At 41.8% G+C, this 12,026-nt stretch overlaps 1 protein-coding gene across 7 annotated transcripts in view; it reads left to right on the top strand.

The window, feature by feature from the left end:
• MTUS1 (microtubule associated scaffold protein 1) overlaps positions 1–12,026 on the top strand; it is a 168,651-nt gene that overhangs the window by 148,391 nt on the left and 8,234 nt on the right. For 3 of the 7 annotated variants that reach the window (XM_007117250.4, XM_007117253.4, XM_024131365.3), the window contains 5 exons: positions 2,957–3,171; positions 4,614–4,719; positions 6,154–6,227; positions 6,382–6,477; positions 11,302–11,418. In XM_007117250.4, coding sequence (XP_007117312.2) covers positions 2,957–3,171; positions 4,614–4,719; positions 6,154–6,227; positions 6,382–6,477; positions 11,302–11,418 — 608 coding nt within the window. Of the gene's footprint in view, positions 1–2,956; positions 3,172–4,613; positions 4,720–6,153; positions 6,228–6,381; positions 7,430–11,301; positions 11,419–12,026 lie in introns of those variants that run through there. The other 4 variants (XM_055080988.1, XM_055080989.1, XM_055080991.1 and 1 more) reach the window with 3 other exon arrangements.

Below are 12,026 nucleotides of genomic sequence, written 5' to 3'. Positions count from 1 at the left end.
TCCATTGCTCATCGTGGAATACAGTTTTTACCGTCGATATCAGGGTAGTAGTTCTTGCTTTGTTTTTGCCTTTACTGTTAGTTCAGTAAACATTTGTGGGTTTATTTGAATTTTAAGGGTTCTCTTTAGCAGACACTATGCTTGTCATATTTCAATATGACTTATTTTACTTCTGAAGGAATACTGATATGGAGCAAGTATGGGCTCGTATTTCTACTGCCATGTGGCATATTCCCAAGAAAACAAGTCTACATCATTGCCTGAAATTCATCCCAGGAGCCAGCCAATTTCCCACTACTTAGGTCAGAATAATCATTGATCTAAACTATCCTCTTCTCCTCCCTAAAACAATCTTTTTCCTTCCACTACTCCAGAAATACATATTCCTTACCAAAAGAGACATAAGGATTACTTTATAATCAGTGGACTTACCGGTACCCATTTTGCATGAATCCACGGGCACTCTGGGGCGTTGAGAACATGGCATCCTCTTTACAGACAGAGTAGCACTCCTTTCCCCCATATCTAACATCAGTACAGGAAGGCTGCAAAAGTCCAAAGTCAGGCTTCCCAAGAAATGATAGAGCTCTTTCAGGATTTTAAAAAAATTTTATTGGCATATGGCTGATTTACAATGTTGTGTTAGTTTCCGGTGTACAGCAAAGTGAATCAGTTATACATATACATATATCCACTCTTTTTTAGATTCTTTTCCCATGTAGGCCATTCCAGAGTATTGAGTAGAGTCTCCTGAGCTATACAGCAGGTTCTTATTAGTTACCTATTTTATATATAGTAGTGTGTATATGTCAGTCCCAATCTCCCAATTTATCCCTCCCCCACCGTCCCCTGATAACCATAGATTTGTTTTCTACATCTGTGACTCTACTTCTGTTTTGTAAGTTCATTTGTACCCATTTTCTTTTTTTTACATTCCACACATAAGCGATATCATATGATATTTATCTTTCTGTGTCTGACTTACTTCATTCAGTATGACAATCTCTAGGTCCATCCATGTTGCTGCAGATGGCATTATGTCAATTCTTTTTTACTGCTGAGTAGTATTCCATTGTATATATGTACCACATCTTCTTTATCCATTCCTCTGTTGATGGACACTTAAGGTTGCTTCCTTGTCTTGGCTATTGTAAATAGCGCTGCAGTGAACATTGGGGTGCATGTATCTTTTCGAATGGTGGTTTTCTCCAGATATATGCCCAGGAGTGGGATTACTGGGTCATATGGTAGGTCTATATTTAGTTTTTTTTTTAATTTTTATTTATTTTATTTTTGGCTGCCTTGGGTCTTCGTTGCTGCGCGCGGGCTTTCTTTAGTTGCGGCGAGCGGGGGGCTACTCTTTGTTGCGCTGTGCATGCTTCTCATTGCAGTGGCTTCTCTTGTTGCGGAGCCTGGGCTCTAGGCACGTGGGCTTCAGTAGCTGCGGCACACAGGCTCAGTAGTTGTGGCTCACGGGCTCTAGAGCGCAAGCTCAGTAGTTGTGGCTCACAGGCTTAGTTGCTCCGAGGCATGTGGGATCTTCCCGGACCAGGGCTCAAACCCGTGGCCCCTGCATTGGCAGGCGGATTCTTAACCACTGCAACACTAGGGAAGTCCTATATCTAGTTTTTTAAGGCACCTCCATACTGTTATCCGGTAGTGGCTGTACCAATTTACATTCCCACCAAAAGTGTAGGAGGGTTCCCTTTTCTCCACACCCTCTCCAGCATTTATTGTTTGTAGGCTTTTTAATGATGGCCATTCTGACCAGTGTGAGGTGATACCTCACTGTAGTTTTGATTCTTATTTCTCTAATAATTAGTGATGTTGAGCAGCTTTTCACGTGCTTCTTGGCCATCTGTATGTCTTCTTTGGAGAAATGTCTATTTAGATCTAGCGAGTGGGGGCCATTCTTCGTTGCAGTGTGTGGGCTTCTCACTGCAGTGGCTTTTCTTGTAGAGCACGGGCTGTAGGCATGCGGGCTTCAGTAGCTGTGGCACGTGGGCTTAGTTGCTCCGCGGCATGTGGGATCTTCCCGGACCAGGGCCCGAACCCGTGTCCCGTGCATCGGCAGGCGGACCCTCAAACTGTGCCACCAGGGAAGCCCCACCCATTTTTTGATTGGGTTATTTGGGTACTTTTGATATTGAGCTGCATGAGCTGTTTGTATATTTTAGAGATTAATCCCTTGTCGGTTGCTTCATTTGCATATATATTCTCCCATTTCTTTCAGGATTTATTATAGTCTGTGTGAATATGTGTTTATCTGCAAGGTATTGTTAGTACTTCTGTTTTTGGTAGTGGTAGTGAAGAGTTAGGATGCTCTGATTTTATGTTTATCAAATTACTTTGCCTTTTAAAAATGTCAACGCTTTCAGTATATTTACTTTATATTGTAGCTTCTCAATGTATTTTTCCTAAAGTTTTTATGTTCTGGTGATTTGTGTTCAATATATTCTAGTATTTTGTTTTTGTTACTGTATTTTTGAAGTAACGAGCTTAAATTGGCTCCAGCTGCATACAAGCTTAAAGTCTATTTATTGCTTCTCTCTGGGCTTACCTGCTCCTTCCACATCTCGGCTGCCTCTTCTAGTGGCTGGCCCGCCTTAGAGACGCCTCGGCCAATCAGAGCCTCCTCTCGTTACAGCCCCTGCACTGATTGGTCACCATGTGAAAGGGTGCTCTTCACTTGGGAACTTGGCTCTGCTCAAGGACTTCTCTTACTGCTTGATAGACAGTTGGCTTTTTTGCTGCCAGAGACCATTTCCTCTCATTCCCTTTTATCGTTCACTTCTATACTATTATGTTTGAAAATCTGGTCCTGAGAGAATCGAGTACTCTGAGAGCCCTGTGTTTATGCTTCCAGAGTCATCACATCTGTGTGTGAATGTTATGAATTTAGGACATTTAGCAGGTTAAGTGTCATTTTCCCTTTTCTTTTTCCATCTCTTTTCAGTCACTGCTTCAACCACCTGTGAGAAGTTAGAAAAAGCCAGGAATGAGTTGCAAATAGCTTATGAAGGATTTGTCCAGAAGCTAAACCAGCAGCACCAGACTGATCTAACAGAGCTGGAGAATCGGCTTAAAGAATTTTACACCGGGGAGTGTGAAAAGCTTCAGAATATCTACATCGAAGAAGCAGAGAAGTACAAAACTCAGTTACAGGAGCAGGTCTGTGCTTTCAGAACCTGAGCATGTGCTTGGCCATGGCTGTTAATTTGAATTCTAACTGTTGTCTGATGATGGCCTTCCTTTGATGACCTTCTCTTTGTTGGACATCCCTTGATGAACTTCTTTAAATTTTAAATAAGTGAAAAGTTTTTTAAATTAAATTTTTTATGATCAAAGCAATGTACATACGTTGAGCAAAAGATCAGAAGAAAAAAAAATTTAAAACAACCCTTAAAAAATTTTTTTTAATTGAAGTATAGCTGTACAAGATTATGTTACAGGTGTACAATACAGTGATTCACAATTTTTAAAGATTATAACTCTATTTATAGTTATTATAAAATATTGGCTGTGCTCCCCATGTTGTACAATATCCTTGTAGCTTGTTTTATACCTAATAGTTTGTACCTCTTACTCCTCTACCCTATCTTGCCCCTCCCCCTTCCCTCTCCACACTGGTAACCACTAGTTTGTTCTCTATATCTGTGAGTCTGCTGCTTTTTCGTTATGTTCACTAGTTTGTTGTATTTTTTAAATTCCACATATAAGTGATATCACACAGTATTTGTCTTTCTCTGTCTTATTTCACTTAGCATAATGGCTCTCCAAGTCTATCTATTTTGCTGCAAATGGAAAATGTCATTCTTTTTTATGGCTGAGTAGTAGTCCATATATATATATATGTATATACACACACACATACATATATATACGTGTGTGTGTGTGTGTGTGTATATAGTGTATCACATATTCTTTATCCATTCATCTGATGATGGACATTTAGGTTGCTCCCATATGTTGACAATTATAAATAATGCTATGAACATTGGGGTGCATGTATCTTTTCAAATTAGCGTTTTTGTTTCCTTTTGGATATATTTTTTAAAAGAAAATAAAACATCCCTTTATCCTACTACCTAGCAATAATCCCTTTGCAAACATTCTGGTGCTGCTAAAACATTGGCTTGCATTTCTTCTTCTTTTTTAAAATGGCTCTTGTTTAATAACTCGTATTTTACACTTAATGGTGTATGCTAAACCTCTCTGTAATTTCCTTGTTCCCATTTAAAATCAGTTTTTCATTTAGCTGATATTTACACAGTGCCGACTATATGCCAGGCATGTACTAGGGATCGAGAATATAGAGGCCGTGACAGATGTAGAGCTCATATGGTCCTGTCACCGTGGAACGTATCCTCGTTCCGTATGGTGGACTCGGCCCTTTCCATCCATGACCCCTGGAGAGCTGCGTGTTGTGTTCCTGAGGCAGGGTGGAGTGGAGCATAGGGACTGGCAAACCCCAGCTGGGTTGTTCTTTACATGTGTCTGGTAGGCCTTAGACTTGAATGCAAGCTCATGTGTCAGATTTCTTAATGCTGCTGCTTATTATTCACCTTAGGACTTTTTACTGGTAAACTATTGTTTTGGTTTCTTTCTTATAGTTTGACAACTTAAGTGCTGCCCATGAAACCTCAAAGCTGGAAATTGAAGCGAGCCACTCAGAGAAAATAGACTTGCTAAAGAAGGCCTATGAAACCTCCCTTTCAGGCAAGAATGCTTTTTTCTATTGAAATAGAATAAGAGCTAGTGGAACCGCGTGATATGTTTTAAAACGGAAATGATTCATAAGTTTCCCCTCTAGAGAATACCCTGTGGTATTCAGTTTGGAGTGTTTTTTTGGTTTCTTTTTGCATTGTTCATTGTGAGGAGATCCCCTTTCCCCTAAGGATGCAAATAATAGTTTGTTATAAATGCCAGCCTTTTAGGAAATATAGTTTTGTTTTGTTTTTTTAAATTTATTTTTTGGCTTTGTTGGGTCTTCATTGCTGCTGGCCTTTCTCTAGTTGCGGCGAGCAGGGGCTACTCTTTGTTGCAGTGTGTGGGCTTTTCATTGCGGTGGCTTCTCTTTGTTGTGGAGCACGGGCTCTAGGCGCGTGGGCTCAGTAGTTGTGGCACGTGGGCCCAGTAGTTGTGGCTCGCGGGCTCTAGCGCACAGGCTCAGTAGCTGTGGCGCATGGGCTCAGTTGCTCCGTAGCATGTGGGATCTTCCTGGACCAGGGCTTGAACCCGTGTCCCCTGCATTGGCAGGCAGATTCTTAACCATTGCGCCACCAGGGAAGTCCCCCTTTAGGAAATAGAATGAACTTTTAAGGAACTTTAAGGCCCTTTTGGTAATAGTTGTGCTTGACCACTTCAGATCTTGGGAAGTTGAAAGTGTCAGTTTATATCCTGACCATGGTGAAGGATCCATGCCAGGCACTTCTGCATACCAGCACTGCTGTGAAATGTAGATGGCATTTGTTGAATAAAAAGATGTGTTTTATTATTTCATCATGATTGGAAGGGTTGAAATAAAAGGAAAAGAATAAGAAGCCCTTTTTTACAGAAGATAAGTGCCCATGTAGCTGAAGTTGTTACACCGAACCCATTGCATCTACAGAGAAACATATGGACACGTGGTGAGAACTGACCCTGTGAACTTTGTCAAGGGCCTTCTCATCAGAAAAACAGACTTGTTGTGTGAGGTCAGAGATGAGAACATGTAAAAGTGACTGGCCCAGGGTAGATGTTGGGTAAACATCGTTTTTCTTCCTTCCTGCCGGAGATGGGTTTAATTTGAGACTTCTGTTTGGTTCGTGAAGGGTAACTGGAACAGAGCACAGGGCCTCCTGACCAGGAGTCTGAAGGCCAGTGTTTGACCGCCCCCATCCCCATCCCCCTCAGGCGTGCTCTTTGTTCCCTGAGGTCTTTTGGCCTCTCTGGGCCTCTGTGTTCTCATTCATAAAATGGGAATTATCTGCCCTACTCACCTCATGGGCTAATTTGAGAACAAGTAGTTTAATTTGTACGAAAGTGCCATACAAATATAAAGTCACGTAGGTGCAGTGCCTCATAATCAACTGTTGCATCCATGTGCTATAATGACTGTGGACTACGGTGATGTCGTAGGATGTTATTGACTCAAAAAAATATCACTTGCAGAGATCAAGAAAAGCCATGAAATGGAAAAGAAATCACTTGAGGATTTGCTTTACGAGAAGCAGGAATCACTAGAGGTAGGTAAATCTCAATCACCACCACCCCTCCTACCCACCTCCCCATCATCATTCTTGAGGATTGTGTGGTTTTGGTACGTTTCTGTGTACATTTGCAATGTTTCTGGTGCCTGCTTGGTTACTTATGTTCCACATTTCACTGTTTGTGTTTTAGAAACAAATCAGTGGTTTGAAGAGTGAAAATGACACTTTAAATGAAAAGTTGAAATCAGAAGAACAAAAAAGAATATCAAGAGAGAAAGCAAATTTAGTAAGTTGTGTATGCTCTCCCATCACAAATGAATTTTTCTTCTGCTTAGCTGTCTTTTAGAGTCAGTTAAGTGTTCAGCAGCTAGAGAAATAGTATGGGTTTGGAATCTTTTTCATATCTTGCAGTATGATTTTTAAACTGTATAAAGGGGCTGCTTTGGTTACTGATGTCTTTTTTTTTAATTCTAAAAACTGATGTAACAGCTGAAATCCAATATATTGCAAGTGATCTAAGCTAATACCTATAGGAAGACAGAAAAACTATCAATTAGGGTCAGGGTTTGATGTAAAGACTTCATTTTTTAATTAACTTGCTATATTGAGATATAATTTATATACCACGATATTCACCCTTCTAAAATATACAATTCGGCGGTTCACAAGTTATACCTTGGTCACCAGGATCTAATTACAGAACACTTTAATCACCCCCCCCAAAAGACACCCTGCACCCTTTAGCAGTCATTCCCCATTTCCCCCCCAAACTCCCTAACCCTACGGGATCACCAGTCTCCTTTCTGTTTCTATCCATGTACCTGTTCTAGAGATTTCATTGACATGAAATTGTGCTATATGAAGCTTTTTGTGTCAGCTTCTTTCCCTCAGCTTATGTTCTCAAGGTTCGTGCATATTGTAGCAGGTACAGACATTTCATTCCTTTTTATGGCTGAACGATATTTCATTATATGGATAATCCTCACTTTTTAAAAAAGTTATTCATTTATGGATGGCTGTGTTGGGTCTTCGTTGCTGTGCGTGGGCTCTCTCTAGTTGCGGCGAGCAGGGGCTACTCTTCCTTGCCGTGCGCGGCCTTCTCATTGTGGTGGTGTCTCTTGTTGCGGAGCATGGGCTCTAGGCACGCAGGCTTCAGTAGTTGTGGCATGCAGGCTCAGTAGTTGTGGCACATGGGCTTAGTTGCTCCATGGCATGTGGGATCTTCCTGGACCAGGGCTCAAACCCACTTTACAGAAGATAAGTGCCCATGTAGCTGAAGTTGTTACACCGAACCCATTGCATCTACAGAGAAACATATGGACACGTGGTGAGAACTGACCCTGTGAACTTTGTCAAGGGCCTTCTCATCAGAAAAACAGACTTGTTGTGTGAGGTCAGAGATGAGAACATGTAAAAGTGACTGGCCCAGGGTAGATGTTGGGTAAACATCGTTTTTCTTCCTTCCTGCCGGAGATGGGTTTAATTTGAGACTTCTGTTTGGTTCGTGAAGGGTAACTGGAACAGAGCACAGGGCCTCCTGACCAGGAGTCTGAAGGCCAGTGTTTGACCGCCCCCATCCCCATCCCCCTCAGGCGTGCTCTTTGTTCCCTGAGGTCTTTTGGCCTCTCTGGGCCTCTGTGTTCTCATTCATAAAATGGGAATTATCTGCCCTACTCACCTCATGGGCTAATTTGAGAACAAGTAGTTTAATTTGTACGAAAGTGCCATACAAATATAAAGTCACGTAGGTGCAGTGCCTCATAATCAACTGTTGCATCCATGTGCTATAATGACTGTGGACTATGGTGATGTCGTAGGATGTTATTGACTCAAAAAAATATCACTTGCAGAGATCAAGAAAAGCCATGAAATGGAAAAGAAATCACTTGAGGATTTGCTTTACGAGAAGCAGGAATCACTAGAGGTAGGTAAATCTCAATCACCACCACCCCTCCTACCCACCTCCCCATCATCATTCTTGAGGATTGTGTGGTTTTGGTACGTTTCTGTGCACATTTGCAATGTTTCTGGTGCCTGCTTGGTTACTTATGTTCCACATTTCACTGTTTGTGTTTTAGAAACAAATCAGTGGTTTGAAGAGTGAAAATGACACTTTAAATGAAAAGTTGAAATCAGAAGAACAAAAAAGAATATCAAGAGAGAAAGCAAATTTAGTAAGTTGTGTATGCTCTCCCATCACAAATGAATTTTTCTTCTGCTTAGCTGTCTTTTAGAGTCAGTTAAGTGTTCAGCAGCTAGAGAAATAGTATGGGTTTGGAATCTTTTTCATATCTTGCAGTATGATTTTTAAACTGTATAAAGGGGCTGCTTTGGTTACTGATGTCTTTTTTTTTAATTCTAAAAACTGATGTAACAGCTGAAATCCAATATATTGCAAGTGATCTAAGCTAATACCTATAGGAAGACAGAAAAACTATCAATTAGGGTCAGGGTTTGATGTAAAGACTTCATTTTTTAATTAACTTGCTATATTGAGATATAATTTATATACCACGATATTCACCCTTCTAAAATATACAATTCGGCGGTTCACAAGTTATACCTTGGTCACCAGGATCTAATTACAGAACACTTTAATCACCCCCCCAAAAGACACCCTGCACCCTTTAGCAGTCATTCCCCATTTCCCCCCCAAACTCCCTAACCCTACGGGATCACCAGTCTCCTTTCTGTTTCTATCCATGTACCTGTTCTAGAGATTTCATTGACATGAAATTGTGCTATATGAAGCTTTTTGTGTCAGCTTCTTTCCCTCAGCTTATGTTCTCAAGGTTCGTGCATATTGTAGCAGGTACAGACATTTCATTCCTTTTTATGGCTGAACGATATTTCATTATATGGATAATCCTCACTTTTTAAAAAAGTTATTCATTTATGGATGGCTGTGTTGGGTCTTCGTTGCTGTGCGTGGGCTCTCTCTAGTTGCGGCGAGCCGGGGCTACTCTTCCTTGCCGTGCGCGGCCTTCTCATTGTGGTGGCGTCTCTTGTTGCGGAGCATGGGCTCTAGGCACGCAGGCTTCAGTAGTTGTGGCATGCAGGCTCAGTAGTTGTGGCACATGGGCTTAGTTGCTCCATGGCATGTGGGATCTTCCTGGACCAGGGCTCAAACCCACGTCCCCTGCATTGGAAGGCGGATTCTTAACCACAGCACCATCAGGGAAGTCCAGTCCTCACTTCTGAAAACTACAAATTTCTCTGGTAAACTCAACTTTCTCTTGCAACTTGTATCCTTACTCCTCTTCATCCCCCCGACTTTTTTTGGCTGGGTGGGGGGCTGCTTCTGTCTTTTCATTCCATGTATTTGTGTCTGGGGCTGCAGAAGCAGAGCTTTTGTGCCATTTAAGACCTGTCGCAACTCTCGAAGTACCTGGGTCCCTCAGTGAGCTCTTCTGCTGATATGTCATTGAGAGACCCTCTAGACATTTGAATGCAATTGGATGAGGTCCTATTCAATGAAATTTCAAAGCTATTTATTCTGGAAGATTCTTAGAAAAATTCGATTGCAAAAGAAATCTGTAGACTTCACATGCAGGGTGTAAATCTTACGAGTAGTTCAGGGAAAGCTTTTAAAAAGCTTCCTAATCCTGCAGCAGCTCCTGAAAAAGTTCAGAAGGGAAACAGGTTGAGGAAAGCAGGACTATCTCATGCCGTACCCCACCTAAGCCTGCCCAGGTTGTGGAGAAAGAGCGTGTATTAGAGTGAGGGAGAAAGGGCCAGGTGGGCAGAGAAGTAGGAAAAGATGCGGTGGGAGCAAGGCTACATACACTCTGACTTTAAAAATCAGCGAGATGGGATTTGCTCTCTTTATGGTTTAAAAAAATCATATGTAAAAGGATAACATATATGAAATGTAGGAAGTTTCTGGAAGAGCCCTGGAGTTGAGGATCGGAGGGTTGGTCCCCACCCCAGCACTTTCGGGCCCTGAGCAAGTAGGTCGTGCTTGAGCTGTGCCATTCTGTCTCCTTCTGCGAAGCGAGGGGTTTAAGTGATGCCCAAGGGCACCTTCCCTGATTCTCCCTGAGGGTCGCTCCAGAGCATTAACCACTGTCCAGGAGGATAGTTTTGATGATCGACACCACTGACTCTTGTCTGAGAAATTCCCTTGCTGAACACCAGATCAATAGACTTTGTGCCTTTAAATTGTGTCCTGCATTTTGGAAGGTTCACTTGAATTTCAATAATTAAAGCAAGGAGTTGGGGAATCCACCCTGGTCTTGTGCTCTCAGAGGATGATCTCCCCTCACGTAGTGTTTATCTTGCATAGAATTTTCGTAGTGCACGTACTCTGTGCCATGTAGGTGTTCGGGTGTCACAGAATGATGGGCTGTTAATCCTGCTCTAGAAGTACGGCCAGGCCAACCTAGTGCCGTCATAGCGAACGTCCAAAAGACTCAGCACATGACTGCCATTCCTCCTGTTTTCCAGGGAGCCCAATAAACACACTGCCTGTTCATTCCTCATGCGTTACTGACTTTGGATAGAGAGAACTACTGTCCCTTTTCTCCCCCAAACACCTGTCCAGGACTTGGAATTGCGTACTCTCTAGCCAGAGTTCTGTTTTGTATTGTAAGCTGTGGTTTTTATCTTACTACCAATAAAATACTTGTTGCTACCAATGTTTTTTCCATATTAAGTTACTGATAAGTGAATGAAATGTTTGTTTTCAAATGTGAAATGTTTTATTTCATTCTTAAGACCAAAGACTTTGAAGTTAAAGATATCTTAACCCGGGCTTCCCTGGTGGCGCAGTGGTTGAGAGTCTGCCTGCCGATGCAGGGGACGCGGGTTCGTGCCCGTGCCGCGGAGCGGCTGGGCCCGTGAGCCATGGCCGCTGAGCCTGCGCGTCCGGAGTCTGTGCTCCACAAAGGGAGAGGCCACAACAGTGAGAGGCCCGCGTACCGCAAAAAAAAAAAAAAAAGATATCTTAACCTTTCTTTTCACCTTTCTTTGAAACTGCTGTAAGAAGGTTGATGTCTCTTGCTACTTGTTTAATTTCTAAATCTAATCAAATGTCTTTATATTAAGAGTTTGAACCATGTGATTGTGTTAAATGATCAGTCACAGCCATATCCTGCTGTATGTTTTCCAGAAAAACCCTCAGATCATGTATCTGGAGCAAGAGTTAGAAAGCCTGGAAGCTGTTTTAGAGATCAAGAATGAGAAGCTGCACCAGCAGGATATCAAGTTAATGCAAATGGAGAAACTGGTAGATTTCGTTCAGAACCTTAACCGGGGTAATACCTGAGGCACAGGAACTGGCCTCTGAACTAGACCTGTGGAATTGTCTTAATTGCCATTTAAAGAGAGGAAACGTAGGAGAGGTAGAAGAGGTTAAATTTTCTTTTCCATGTCAGCTTAAGGCTTATTCATTGCTACCTTCTAGAACATTTTTTTCAAGGAACGTGTAAGATAGCATTCAGCGTTTGGAAAAATGACAACACGCAAGTGTCTCCCGTTTCAGTGGTCTGGGAATATCCACCTGCATGAGAAGAATTTTTAAATAATGTAAAAGCTGTCCTTTAATATCCCACCACCTCTGGGTTGAAGGCTTATTCATTGCTACCTTCTAGAACATTTTTTTCAAGGAACGTGTAAGGTAGCATTCAGTGTTTGGAAAAATGACAACACGCAAGTGTCTCCTGTTTCAGTGGTCTGGGAATATCCACCTGCATGAGAAGAATTTTTAAATAATGTAAAAGCTGTCCTTTATTTATTTATTTATTTTTAAACATCTTTATTGGAGTATAAATGTTTTACAATAGTGTGTGTGTTAGTTTCTCCTTTACAACAAAGTGAATCAGTTATACATATACA

This window comes from Physeter macrocephalus, chromosome 20, assembly GCF_002837175.3.
Source record: "Physeter macrocephalus isolate SW-GA chromosome 20, ASM283717v5, whole genome shotgun sequence".
Lineage (NCBI taxonomy): Eukaryota > Metazoa > Chordata > Mammalia > Artiodactyla > Physeteridae > Physeter > Physeter macrocephalus.
The sequence above is the reverse complement of the archived record's forward strand: the minus strand, read 5'-3'. Positions and strand labels throughout refer to the sequence as shown.